The sequence below is a fragment of the Equus asinus genome, chromosome 23 (assembly GCF_041296235.1).
Source record: "Equus asinus isolate D_3611 breed Donkey chromosome 23, EquAss-T2T_v2, whole genome shotgun sequence".
Lineage (NCBI taxonomy): Eukaryota > Metazoa > Chordata > Mammalia > Perissodactyla > Equidae > Equus > Equus asinus.
This window is the reverse complement of record NC_091812.1, coordinates 19523780-19538275: the sequence shown is the minus strand read 5'-3', so window position 1 is coordinate 19538275 and position 14496 is coordinate 19523780. Positions and strand designations below refer to the sequence as shown.

The window sequence follows — 14496 nt, the reverse complement described above, 5'->3', positions numbered from 1 at the left end:
GAAGGCCCAGCCCCCAGGCCTCCCTAGGCAAAGATACTGCTGAAGGAAAATGGGAACGGTTTAGCATGAGGATGGTTCTGGAAGGACAGAGGCTGATGTGGGTGACCAGCTGTCCTGTCTAGCCTGGGACTGAGGGTTTCCTGTGGGTGCACCTGTCGCTGATTCTGGACATGGAAGCCATTAGTGGCCGTATGCCTGTTCATGGCCAGGTACCTAATGTTGTTTTCCCTGGAATCTCAGATACTGTTGCCCTGTATGATTTTTCATAAGTATCTCTGACAACGCTACAGGCCCTCCAAAAGTATTCCAATATTTCTGACTACTCTACATGTTTCACTTAATGCTATAGTAACAAAGTAAAACATTTGCAATCCATCAACTTCAGATAAAATTGTCATGAGAAAGGACTGTGGTGTGCTGTGCACCTATGACATGCCCAGCAGCTGTACGCCTGGTTTCTGGTAGTTGAGTTCCACCCGAACATCCACAAAGACAGAGAAGTTATTGAAAAGGATGTGACTCTGTAGACAAGGATTTGGCTTTACCTTAAATGCAAAGAAGTGGTCTGTGTAGTTCTCACCAAAGACAAAGGAAGCACCAGCATCTGTGTACTCCAGGAAGGTCTGAGATAAAGAAAGGACAAGAGCAGATCATTATAACCCCTGAAGCCGTGGTTACCGTCCTCAGGACCCACCAGACCCTGAAGAGGGTGAGGACCCAGCAAATTTGTTGGGTAAACTTGGAGAGTTAATTTTCTCGCTTTCCTCCCTCCAGTGGGTGGAAGGGAAGTGTATTTTTGAACTATAACTGTGCATAGTTTTCCTGGCATTTCTAACATTCAATCTGACTCTAGGGTGCTGAAGAGTAAGCTGGGTGTGGTAATTGCTCCAGAAGCAATAGATGGCACATGGGTGACACTGCTGACCACTACATGCAAAGAGAGCCTGTCTCTCTGTTTGTGGAACCATCTCAGAAGTGTGGCACCCCTTTGGCAAGATGAAGGGGGCAACAGGGATAGGGGAGTGATGCAGTGGATGGTATGGGTGAGGGGCAACAATAATATCAATAAACTGGACAGATTAACATTTTCCACACAGAATTGTTTGTCTAACTCATGGTATGAAATTAAAATTTGATTCAATACATGAAGACAAATAAATCTATTTCTTACATATCTTGAGGATTATATTCAAATGTTAAAAGCCACTATAAAAGTAAGATGTTCTATTGAACCCAACTTACCTCAATTTTGTTGCCCAACCACTGAAAAGCCCAACATCCAGGGCCCGTCCTTAGTATTATAAGCCCAAGAAGAAACTGTAACCCAATTCCCCAAAAGACAGGCCTCCAGCGAACCTATGCAGAAAGATGGAGAGAGATGTGTCTTATTAGAGGATGAATGCTGACCTCAGCATAAACGCCCAGAGGATCACTGTTTCCTTGGAAGATTCTCACACGTGGCCTGTGACCCACCTTCTCTGGGAGGCCCAAGCAGTCATGAGAAGAGAGTCTCTTGATAGACTCATATGCAGAAGTCTCAGGGCTGTATTCTCTCTTTCTAAACCTGAGTTTGACACCTTCAGTCTCAGGGGAGTATGGAACCATTATGTCATGATAAAAAAACTCAGATCCAAAAGTAGTCTTAGCAGGGCCATAAGGAGGAAGAATCTAGCCTTGATGGTCATGTTGTAAATATTCAATACATATAATTATTTCCCCTTCTGGAAATGGAGAGGCAGAACATGACTTCTCTGTGTGTCTTAGGTTTGTTGATCTGACAAACTGTAAGTGAATTAAGTGAAAGAAATTCCACCCTGTTGAAGTGCTCTCATTTCAATGTAAAAGGAAGCAATTATCTGTAACACAGACCCAGGGAGAGCAGAGTCATGGACAATCAGCTGCTTTCATTTTTGGTGCAGAGATGAGCGGCCTGCAAAGAACTATGGGATTGGAGGCCTAGAACACAGCAGAGATGTTCACAGGGGAAAGAATTTTATCATATTAGGTGACCTTTGTCTCTAATGCTTTTTTTTTGAGGGGTCAACCTTTCAGCCAGTAAAGTCTCCCAGGATTTGCCATTATGAGTCACTTGTAAAGAATTGATGTCTCAGAATTCTTGCCCATGTATTGGGTTACTGACTGACAGAACAAGGATGAGATGGGAATTCAGTGTGAACACAACTGTTGCAGGAAAAATTTTTGGAGTGAAATAGCCAAGATTGAAGAAGAAATTTGATAAACTGCAGGATCCAATGGTAGAATATTAGATTATTTACTGGTCTGGGGAAATCTGGATCAAAATGGATGAGTTTTCATTGAATGTGTGTTTAATGGGGAGAGGAGGGTACAGAAGTAGAAGTTGGACTTGACACGACAGAACATCTCACTGATTGTGTGACTGGAAAATTACTGAGAATGAACAATGAGAAAGTGACAGTTCTATGAACGTTCAGGAAGAAGGGCCCCCTAGCCACTCAAAATAACATAGTAAGGTAAGAAAAATACTGAATAACAGTTAAATCCTCTCACACTCAATATTTAGAGCAATTCACACCTGAGAAAAAAGAAGGAAAAAACAAAAAAGGATCAATTTCATACTTACTTTGCTTGGGTGCTTGGAAAATAGAAATAGCAGGATAATGTACACTATGAGCCCACCAAAGGACACCAACTGCCGTTGGCCCAGTTTGGCGGTGTCAAAGATCAGCCAGAAAACAACTCCCAGGATCAGAGAGCTCCAAATCACCCTAAGAGAACCAGAAAGGGAGCATCTTTTGTTGTATTTATGGCATTGTTTGTAGCATCCAAGTGCTAACTTGAAAATCTTAATCAGGCTTAAACTAACAAACAAAGAATATTAAGAGTAACACACTCTGGCAACAGAAGTTATACTTCCAGAAATTGCAACAGACCCTCTTTTGTTGTGGCTATAATGCAAACATTAGCAATGTGTCCCCCTCATTCCACAGCCCTTGGGCCCTTCAAGGATATATAAAGGGGTCAGAGAGAAGAAAGGATGTTTGGAGAGAAGTTTTGTGATTTTTTGAGAGATCTATGGGGAGTCCTCATCTCCATTTTGGACAATGGGTGAGGTGTTAACTTCTTCCCTTTTAGAGAGAATTTGAAATGCATTCTTTGCAGTTAGGGTACCTCACCTGAGCACCAGAGAGCCAACTTGGACTTTAACGTACATTCAACTCCTTGGGGAATCTGGTGGGCATGAGAAGGTTGACACATGGCTTGGATGGCAGAACCAGAAAGGGTGCTGTGTTGGGATTGCACAACACTGGTTTATTAGGCCAAGGATGTGTGAAGTTTCCTGGTAGATCCCAGGTGGGCCATGCTGGGGAGAATGGGTCCTGGGTCCTACCAAGGAGGGCCACGTGGAGGGAGAGGAGGTCTCACAGAGAGAGACTGTGAGAAACGCCCTGAGTGGTCACCTGCAAGCCACGGGCTCCTGTAGGACAGGGTTGGCTTTAGTAATTCACAGACCCTTCCTCCCAAGGAGGCCAGCTTTGTGCCTAGAGCAGAGGGTCACCTCCGCAAAGGAGAACCATCCCATCGTTTGGACAACATCTTATCATTTAGTGGCAGTTGAAATTAAGGCAGTTTGTAGGGACATTTGAACACATCTCGAACGAGTCCTCACCTTATCCAGGCCTTGATTTCCTGTTTGTAAAATGAAAGGATTTTAACAGATTATTCCCTAGTTGCCGCTAGCTTGAATATCCCATAAATGAGGAAGCAATTTCAGAACACAGTTTTGGAAGCGTTTTCGAAAAGACTAAGCTCCCCTTCAACAGCAGTAAGAGAACCAACTGCATTTACCACTTCAGCCAGAACCAATGGCTCTCCAGAAACTCTCTGCCAGGAGACAGGAGCCCTTCGATTTGATGCTCATATTTGGGAATAAAGTGATCCCAGACCACAAAGAAGATGGCAGCCACGGTGATCACGAAGAGAAGAAGGGCTCGGTGAAAGTTGAGCACACATGCGGAAATCACCATAGCCAGCCAACCTGTCAGGAAGCAAACACAGATGGGGCCCATCGGCACCAGCTGGAGACCAGCCACAGCACCAATCGGGTCCGCCAAGGGGAGGTTCAATCAAGGGACCATTGAATGCGGGAGTGCTCGTGTTTTTGGGGGGGCTTCTGTTGTTTTTCCAAGCAAGTCCCTAACGGTCTCACCATGAACACTAGGAGGACGGTGTGCTAGGTCTTTTTCTCTTACAGAACCTTTTGAGTTCTTGAAACCTGATGCTTTATAACTGGGCCTCTCACTCAGTACTAACGACTTTTTTCTGGCATTCAGACTCAGCAGGTGAGCTTCCATCAGAGAAAGGCCAGGAGTTGAAGCCACCACTGACTAAAGGTATTGATTCTCCTGGTTTGCAGCTCAGGTTTGGCCTAAGCTTGAGTAGGAAATCAGGCCCACCAACAACCTCTAAGTGTCCCGGGATCTCTACAGGAAAGGGAATGGGGTGGGGCAATTACCAAGGGGGCTGCTTTTGAAGAGGAGGTTGTAGGACAAGAACAATAAAGTTTCCTGTTAAAAGTCAGCAAACATGGTCTGAGGTTAAATCTGGCTGCCACATGCTTTGTAGGTGGCAAGTTCAGCTGTATTTGTGTTTGTATTTGTATTCTACAAATAAAGTCTCATGGGAACACAGCCACACTGTACGCTTTTGTCCCATAAGGCAGAGTTATGTGGGTTTCGCCATATGGCGTGCAAAGCCTGAGACACCATCTGGCCTGGGACACGGAGAGTTTATGGCTGGTCCCTGTTCCCGCGGTGTGAGCATCAGCAGACCCACTGACCTCAGGGTGCAGCAATCTTGGGTTAAGGTCTCTGGACTTGGGTGGGAGGTCCCATCTTACAGACAGGAGTGCTCTTTAAAATGGGCTGCAGAGCCCTTTGCTTTGGAGGGAGCGTAACTGGATACCTACTCATCTGTGAGGAGCTACGGTCCTGCCTTTAGGTAAGAGGAGTGGGCTCCCTGACTCCAGGCTCCTCCTCTCATGTTGTGTTTGCGTAGAGTATTAATTACTTATATTTCCCGCTGAAGTTAGATTTCTACCTCATGATTATCACCATGTTTTCCACTTACTTGGATGTGATGAACCAACCCTCAAATCGACACCACAGTCACAAAGGCCTCAGGAGTAGGGGACCTAAAAACTTAGCTGCTGGTACAAAAACTGGACAGGGAACCATTCTGCACAGGTGTCCTACGCTGAGACCCTCCCCTCCAGGGGCTTCCTTATTGATTCTCTCCCTCTCTGGATGATTCCGTGAGGTCTGGGGCAGGGGAAAGACTTATTTTCTTTCCACAGAAGGCTCATATTTGGGGGATCTGCAAAAAGAGGCACTCAATTCCATCCTCTTTGTTATTTACCTGCTAATAAGATGCCCCAGAAGATGTACTGAAGGGTGGTTTTGTGTTTTTGATAAAAATCCCGAACTCTACCATGCTTCCTTTCCAGATACCTGTAAGAGGACAAAAGCAAAAAGGCAGGCAGAAGTCAACACCAAAATCATGAAATAAACCGGTAGCTAAGGCTGGATGGGGCTTTGTAAATCAGCATGCAAACAACCAAACTCATGAATTGTGTGTCCTACAATGTAGAAATGGAAGACACTTTTCGTTTTAGTCTAAAAGCAGCCATGTCTTGTATCTGCCTTTGCTGAGTGGATATGATTTGCTGAATTGAATGTGCCAGACCTTGAAGGGTTACAGAGATGAGAAAATGTGCTCTTGGAAATGGAGCAGGGGAGATGGAGAGCTATCCAAAAGGTAAAAATAAATCATAGGATGAGAGTGTTTCTCAGTGGCCTAAGAACCTCCACTAGCTGTTAAGCTGCTTTTATAAATGTCGATTTAAGAAAAGTAAAAAGCCAGATAGGGGTGTCGTGGTTAAGTTTGCACACTCCACTTTGGTGGCCTAGGGTTTGTAGGTTTGGATCCCGGGCACGGACCTAGCACTGCTCATCAAGCCATGCTTGGCAGAGTCCCACATAGTATTGGCACAGATTTTAGTTCAGTGACAGTCTTCCTTAAGAAAGAAGGGCCAATCTTCCTCATTAAAAATAAAATACAATGAACTCTCATCCCTTCTGGTTCCACAAAGTTTGAGTAAGCTGGTGGTTCCCTCTCCTCTCTCACCATACTTCATAATGGGATGCTGACACACTTCACTGGGTGCTTGAAATGTAAAGTAGGATTTGGTGGATTTGAGAGCTATTAACCAGTAGCTTGTAATATATCTTTCTTATAAAAATCTAGAATTTTTGGCATGTTTTTGTTTGTCCCAAGTTTAGTTATGGGATGGTGGGTATGTTACCAGACTAAATGTGAGTCCCATTCTGGGTGAGTTAATCAATCTACACCAGAAGTAGTTGTCACACAAAACAGAAATTTTGTTTGCAGCAGGCAGGAAAGAAAATGGAGACCATAGGGAATAATTCACAAAGCTATGGCTCCTTGAGCACAGGGTGGTGGGTCCCTTTATTTGGGGTCGGGAATGAATATTCAAAGGGGAAGTTTTATCATCGCGTGTAGAGGTGGGCAGAAGCTGACACACTCGTGGTCTGAAATCATGCATTTACACGCATCACATGATCTAAAAATGATTGCTTTGTCCCTCCCAGAGGAGAGTTTGGGATGTTACTGAGGGCAGATTACTTTAGCACAACTCCCCGCCTGTCTGCATAGGCGTCATTCTTGTTGGTCTGGTCAGGTTCAGAGCTATTGGGTCCAGGGTGGTCGTCACTTTGAACTCCTTTCTCCTGCATAGCTGAAACCGCATAAGCTCAAGACCCCGAAGTTGTTGGAGAGGTGAATGTCTGCACCTTTCAAGAAGATGAGAGAATTAGGTCAAACACAAAAGGTTAGAGTTTAGGCAGGACAAGAGAAGCGGGTTACAGTCCAGGGCTGGTGACAGAATCCCTCCTCTACTTTTATCCTGCTCCTCATTCTTGAGGGTATAGGTCAAAGGTCCATCTTCTGTAATTACTTCCTGAATTACAGCATGAATGTTGTCATAGGGGCCGGTGGAGGAGTAGAATTTTTCCCACTGGTCTAAGGTAGGTTTGTGGGTCACCAGGCATGGCTCTTAATTGTTCATATCCTTGGTTAACAGGGAGGTGGCAGCCACAGCTCTCCGGCATGGAGACCATCATTTTGCCATGGTGTCTAGCTGCTTTGAGAAACAGGCTATTGCTCTCTTTAAGGATCCCAACATTTGGCCTAATCCTCCCAGAGTTATTCCTTGTCTTTCATGAAGGTACAAGTCAGATGGTTTGCTCAGGTCTGGTAAGGCCAGTGCAGGTGCTTCTATTTGGAAGTTTCTAAGCTTATTGAAAGCTTGGTCACATAGCTAATCCCTTTCAAAGGGGTCTATTTCTGGCCCCTGTAATTTGTCATAGAGAGGTTTAACAATCAACCCCAATTAGGGATCCTCGTGTGGCAGAAGCCATTCATCCCAGGAATACTCCTAGCTGCCTGGATGTTCTTGGTTGAGAAGTTGATATATTACCATTTTCCTCTCTTGAGGAAGGCTGTGCTGCCCTTTTGAAATATAAACCCCAAATACTTTAAAGTCTCTTTAGATATCAGTGTTTTTCCCTTAGACACTTGATATCCCTTAGTGGCTAAGAAGTTTAACAAGGTCATTGTGTTTTCATCAGACATTTTCTTAGAAGGACTGGCTGCTAGGATGTCATGCACATACTGTAACACAATGCTTAGTTTTAATTTTAATTCCCTTAAACCTCTGTCCAGGATTTCCCCCAAAATTGTAAGGGAGTTTTTAAATCCATGGGGTAAGACAGCCCAGCAGTGTTGTTGTTTCTGGCGGGAGTTTGGGTCCTCCCATTCAAAGGCAAAAATCTCTTGGGACTCGAGGTTCAAAGGGACGTAAAAGAAAGCATCTCTTAAATCTAGCGCTGTATGAAGCATGCTGTTCCAGGAAGATTAGCCAGCAGGTGTAAGGATTAGGTCCTACAGGATGTGGGTCTTGGGCTGTTTTCATTCACAGCCCTAAGGTCTTGAACAAATCTGTACTTCCCTTTTCCAGCTTTTTAATGGGCAAAATGGGAGTGTTACATGGGGATCAACATGGCCTGATTATTCCTTGTTTTAAAAGTTTGTCAATTACAGGAAAGATTTTTCTTATGGCTTCTGACTTTAGAGGGTATTGTTTTCCCAGAGGCCAGTGATCTATCTGCTTTAAGTCCACCTTTACAGGTATGACACTGGCTGCCTGTCTCGTTTGTCCTTGTGTCAATACCTCCAAGTTGACTCAGCTTAGAATGTTTGGGGAATTTATTCCTTTTCAGGTACTGGTTTGTCTTGTAACAAGGCCATGAGCTCGACCTCCCAATTTTGGGGAAATTATATTTCTATTTTGTCTTGTTCCAAGTTTATTGAGGCCCCTAGTTTTGATAATATGTTCCTCCTGAGGAGAGGAACAGGGAATTCTGGCCAATATAGAAAACAATGTCTTAATGTTTTTGATCCTATTTCACAGATCAGGGGCTCTGGAAAACTTTTGGTCTCTCCTCTACTGATACTCCTTTTATATCACATGTTCTTCTTTGAAAAGTTTCCTTTCCGGGTATTTAACACCAGGAATGTGGCACCAGTATGGAGCAAAAATTCAGCATGCTCTCCTCCCACTGCTAAGGTTCCCTGGGGTTCTTGTGGGGAGATGAGGACAGGTTGCCTGGAGCCAACTGAGGAACCCCATGGCCCCATCACATCTTATCTGTAGTCATGGGAAGTTACCATGGCTTGGTCTTGTCGGATCCCTTCCCTCTCTGGGGTTGGTTTGGACAATCTCAATGCTCTTCTCATCTGTAGTTGCACACTGAGTAGGCCCCAACTTCATTGGTGGCCTTCTGGTCCAATGGTGGGGGCCAGGGTCACTCACCCATGGAATATTCTTCTCCTTTAGGTGACCTCGAGCAGACTGGAGGGCCACCAACAGCAGAGTATCTTGCCTCTACATCTCTTGGTCATCTTTCATTTCTTCTGTCATATCTCTGGTGTTGGGCACCCTGAAGGCCACCTCCACTAACTGCACAGAACTGGTATCAGGCCCTACCATCAACTTTTAGAGTTTCCTACAGATATCTGGAGCACTTTGAGATGTGAACAGGTATCAAGAACCACTTATATCAGTGACATTTACCCACATAATATAACCTAAGAAGGTTTATTATTATTTGGTAATTTTTTAGTTATTTAATACACTCAATAAGCCTAAATAGCCTAAAATCTCCCACTTTATAGAAAGAACATATTCTTTGAGAAGTCTCAGGGTCCCATTGAAGCCCCCAAAAGACTTTACTTAGGATTTGAACCTTGGGGAAATGTGTGAAAAAAATATCAAAGGGCTTTAAAATACTTGGTCAAATAGGAAATAATGTTTAGTTACCCATTTAATCAAGGTGAAAACAGAAAATGTCAGAGGCAAACAGAGAGTGAAACAGTCTAAAAAGAAGACCCTAATAGAGAGACTTCAGTCACCTTGACTGTAGGAAATTATTTCAACGAAACATAGATTTTCTGTCTTGTAAGTAGACTCACTCAAAAATAAAGAAAAAAAAAACCTTCTGTAATCTCTTTGTCAAGAGTAGACCAAAACTTTAAGAAGATTATCCTTTTAAGAGAGACAAAGCCAAATTTGTAATTTTGTTAACCTACTTTTGATATAGAAACTCATTTATTTAATTGAATTTATTTTAATCTTAGTAAACCTGACTATGTATAAAACTCTTCTCGGGGATTTTACTTTCACAAACTTTCTGTCACCTGCTTCTTATATTTAGAATTTGTCCCATGTCTTCCCTCCCTTTTTATTTCTAGTACTGTAGGACAAATTTATCTTTTTTAACCAAACAATTAAACATATTTATACTCTTTATGTATCTTTTACTGAAAACATACATTTTACTTTTCTTGAGTACAGATATGTTTCTGTTATTAACTTTTAGTAGCTTCAATCACATATATTAATTAGAATTTTTAGCCCTTACAGACTTTGATTTTGTTTGCAAAAACTAAGAAGTAAGTAATTACATACTGTCTTTTACATTAGTATTCTGTAGCTTAGCATATTTATAAATACTTTTTATAACTTTTAGAAACGTTATTTTATAGTATAATCTTTTAATAAAATATAGGACATGTTTATTAATAGACCTGAACATCTTTTAGTTGTTTTTTAATAAGAAGGCAAAAGTAGATTAACCTTTATCTGATATTTTGACTTACTTAGAAATTATCTAGATATATAATGAATTTTTTATCATTTAATTTAACCAAGTAAAACTTCAAAGTTTTAACTTACCAAAGAGATTTTGGAAGTTATTCTAAATAGATATGTTATAAAATATAATTATCATTAAAAGCTTATCCATAAACTCTTACCTCACTTACATTTAAGCCATTTGTTTTTAACGATCATGTCCAGATTACTCACAAAGTCTTTATGTGACAACAGAGCAGTTAGCCATCATTTTAAGTTATTGAAGTACATATATTAGAACATATGATTACTGTTAAAAGTTCTCCTCCACACTTTTACCTTTTTACATCTATTTAGTTTACCTGTTTCCAATGAATATTTAGATTGCCTATAAAAACTTTATGAATTATCAGACAAAATTATCTATTATTTTAAGTTATTAGTTTTGTTGACAAATTCTGTAACAGAGACAACACAAGTTTGACTCATGAAGGCTGTGTGTTTACATTACATCCTATGTTGATAACACTGAGGACATGTCTATTTTAATTAAACCAACAAACTTAAACGAGTTTTTATTTACCAAAGATCATTTTAGATCATGTCAACTTGAAAGACATCTGGGCTAGTTTCTATCACATTTAGAAATAATTTATATGGCACTTATTTTAAGTCAATTAAATAGAGCTCTCTTTAGAAATGACACCATCCAGACACACACATAGAGACATATAGAAATTGGAAACACAGATTTTTAAAAATTTCAGCCATGTCTCAGGCACAAAATTTAAAAGAATGCTGGATTCAAATTGTGACCTGTTCAGATGGCTAAAGAATTTTGTTAAAGATTTTTTTTTTCTTTTTGCTCTAAGGATCTTTTTTTTTTTAAAAGATTTTATTTTTCCTTTTTCTCTCCAAAGCCCCCAAGTACATAGTTGTATATTCTTTGTTGTGGGTCCTTCTAGTTGTGGCATGTGGGACGCTGCCTCAGCGTGGTTTGATGAACAGTGCCATGTCCGCGCCCAGGATTCGAACCAACGAAACACTGGGCTGCCTGCAGCGGAGCGTGCGAACTTAACCACTCAGCCACAGGGCGAGCCCCTCTAAGGATCATTTTTAATAGCTGGTTTTAAAGTCATTTTTTCTTTTAACAGCGTCTGTGTATTAATCAAAGAATGCATGCCACTGTGAGAGGTTTGGAATCCTCTCTTTCAAAGTGGACTTTTTCTGGAACAAATTTCCCCAAAATGGCCATTACGATTTTAAAATATTTTAAAGGTCTACCTATTTTCACTTGCTTAGTTTCAGATCTGGAATTTTGGAGAAGGTGAAGTGGGGGAGCCCAGCAAGAGAGGAGGGAGGAGGAGCAGATTGGGCATTCTTTCCCTAGCACGTTTGTTTATTTAGTTATTTTTTCTTAAAGAGGCAGCAGGGGATTTTTTGTCTTGTTTAGAAACCTCAAAAATTAAAATAGGCAGAGCCAGCCCAGTGGCGTTGTGGTTATGTTTATGTGCTCAACTTCAGCGGCCCAGGGTTGAAGGGTACGGATCCTGGGCATAGCCCTACACACTGTTCATCAAGCCTTGTTGTGGCGACGTCCCACATATACAATAGAGGAAGATTGGCAGAGATGTTAGCTCAATGACAATCTTCCTCACACATACACAAAAAAATAAAAATAAGCTTCCCCTTGGTTGTTTAATTTTTCATGACTGGCTTCGTCTCCAATTCTGAATGTAAATACACCAGTTTCAGTCAACTGAACTTGCCCCATTTTGGCCATCTTAAGGTGAGGTCTCTCTTAGCATGGTTAATTAACATTGGCTGAAGGGTGGATTTATATGTGCTCACAATCCCCACAGTATAATTTAAAATATAATTAGGCAAAAGAGGTGTAATCATTTTACATAAAGCCCATCATTTTTAGCTGGTCCTGCTGGAAAAGGTTAGCTCAAAGACAAAAACAACAAAAAACCCTGACAGATCCAATATCCAGTAAAACAAAAACTGGACCAAGTGCTGGGAGGGCAAGTACCTTGGCCCCATCGTGCACAAGTTCCATGACTCACCACAGTTGTCTTCTCAAGTCCTGAGCCTCATTTCTTCCTCCAGCAAAAGCAAAGTCACCCTCTTGAAGGAGGACGGTTAAGGAGACTAAGGACCTCAGGAAGGTCCGATCTGGGAGAGGAGAGGCCGATTGAAAGTCTCCAGAAGGAAGTGAGAGGGAAGGAAAAATGAGAGCCTTGAGTTTCCCCAAGGACGGCTGGTAAGGGAACTGAAGACAGAGAGATCCGAGAGGCCTGGAAGCCCGTCTATTGAGAAAACAGAGAGGGATAGAGGATCCTCTGCTGGGCGTGCCCACCCACTTTGTTCCAGATGGCTCAGCAGTTAAGACTCAGACTGCAGGGACCTAAGCCTGCCTTGTACCACAGTTACAAGATAAGACTCAGACTGTGAGTCCAGATACCAGCTCCTTCTGTCACTGACACAGCACAAAACACCAAAGGGCCCTCAAATGGGCTTCAAACCCCAGCAGTGACAAACTCAAATGGGCTTCAAGCCCTCACTGCCCAAAGACTAGTCAGCAGGGATTGCTCCCATTGGCCAGAGCCAAGCTTCGGTTCTTCCGGGGTGGCCGGGTCACGCAATCCTTTCAATCACATGGAGATTGTCACTCCCTTGAGCCAGGCCACCTCTCGACAGAGACCTGAATCCCGAAGCCAGGCTCCAACATGTGAATCTTGGGACTCAAAACCAAGGCTGGGGCAGCCTTAAACCCAAGGTTCAGGCAACTGACTTTGTGAGACAACTTAAAAAAATAATACTTATAGTTGTGCCATGGGTTCGACACGGCTGACCTCCATCGAGTGATTCTCGGAGAAAAATTCTCAGAGTGGCTGCTGGGTCTCCTGATGGGGACATGATGCTAGGCCAGCAGCAGTGACACCAAGAGGAAAGTCTCTCCTCATGAAGCTCCCCCCTCAACCTCCAGTAGCAAGAACCGGTTCTCCATACATTGGAAACCTGATGTTTGGAAGAATAGAGCCTGAGAGGGACAGAGGTCCCCTCTGGGTCACCAATTTGTACAGGTAGCGTGGGAGCAATGTTTGCATCTGATCACTTTGTCTGGGGAGGAAGGTGTCCACCCATAAGTGAGTGTGGAGAGGCCACAGGGCCGTACCCACAATGATTGTATCTATTTCTCCTGGGATGCTCCCGGTCCCCTCCAAACCTTCTCTGAGACCTGGCTTCCCTGCAGGTGCCTCTTTGCTCAATGACACATCTAACAGAATCCTCTGCTTCTCCTGCTTGAGGCTGGATAGAAGAATTTACTCTCACACTTAACCATTGCCACTTCCAGGCCACTGGACAGCATTTCTAAAACAAGCAATTCTCGTCCCGTACAGGATTCCCAATCTCCAGGACCGCACAGGACCCTGGCCATAGTTGGGACCATCCCTCTCCTTGGTTAACGCCTCTGGTCCCCTCCTTCCCACAGTCATGCCCACATGTCCAGGTCTCAGCTCCTTCAGGTTTCAGGGCACAGCTCAGTCCTTAGTTTCTACGAAGCCTTCTTGCATCTGCTCAGGCAGAGGCATCTTCTGCACTTTCTTCCTACTGTCTTCTCTGTGTTTAGTTATGAAGGCTTGACTGACTATAACTTCCTGGAAAATGGATGTGTGTGAGCCCTACAGCACCAGCACCGGGGACACCAAGGATGTTTGACAGGCATTTGTAGAATTACTGGATAAATGCAATGGGAGTGTACATTGCTTTTCTGGAACAGTATTTCACAGCTGTGGGTTGGGACCCCTTAGTGGGTTGTGAACTCACCCAGGGCATGATAACCATCATCAAAAGGAAGAAGAGGACATCTCAGAGTGTACCACACAGAGTGACGGAAGGTATACTTCATGAAACTTTTGTCTTTATCGTGTGTGCATCTGTACTGAGAATTCGAAACACTGTTCCAGAAGATATTGAAGGAATATAAATGTGTAAAGACTAAGTTTTTCATAGTCTAATTTAGGGAAGGCTGATGATGCATTATCCTCAGTCATGGACATAGTGTTAAAAAGTAGCAGTGGTGAAGGGCAGCATTTAATAAGGCGCATCCACCTGCTTTAGGGTGGATGTATCTGATTTCTTAATTGCAGGGAATGTGTGTAGTCCCTTACAGCAAGCTGACACTGCATAAAATAAAAGAGCCAGAAATAGATCCTTGGCCATTTGGTTTTCTAGGC

General features: G+C 42.8%; 1 protein-coding gene across 2 annotated transcripts in view; it reads right to left on the bottom strand.

Annotated features, from left to right (window-relative positions):
* Positions 1 to 12819, bottom strand: part of LOC106831015 (solute carrier family 28 member 3-like) — a 33880-nt gene extending 21061 nt beyond the window's left edge. For both annotated transcript variants that reach the window (XM_044756684.2, XM_044756683.2), the window contains exons 1-7: positions 12322 to 12819; positions 6685 to 6851; positions 5398 to 5489; positions 3829 to 4018; positions 2603 to 2747; positions 1243 to 1356; positions 546 to 623 (exon numbers count right to left, since the gene is read on the bottom strand). In XM_044756684.2, the coding sequence (XP_044612619.2) occupies positions 546 to 623; positions 1243 to 1356; positions 2603 to 2747; positions 3829 to 4018; positions 5398 to 5489; positions 6685 to 6794 (729 nt within the window). In that variant the 5' untranslated portion in view covers positions 6795 to 6851; positions 12322 to 12819. The remainder of the gene's footprint in view (positions 1 to 545; positions 624 to 1242; positions 1357 to 2602; positions 2748 to 3828; positions 4019 to 5397; positions 5490 to 6684; positions 6852 to 12321) is intronic.
* Between the last annotated feature and the right edge of the window lie 1677 nt (positions 12820 to 14496).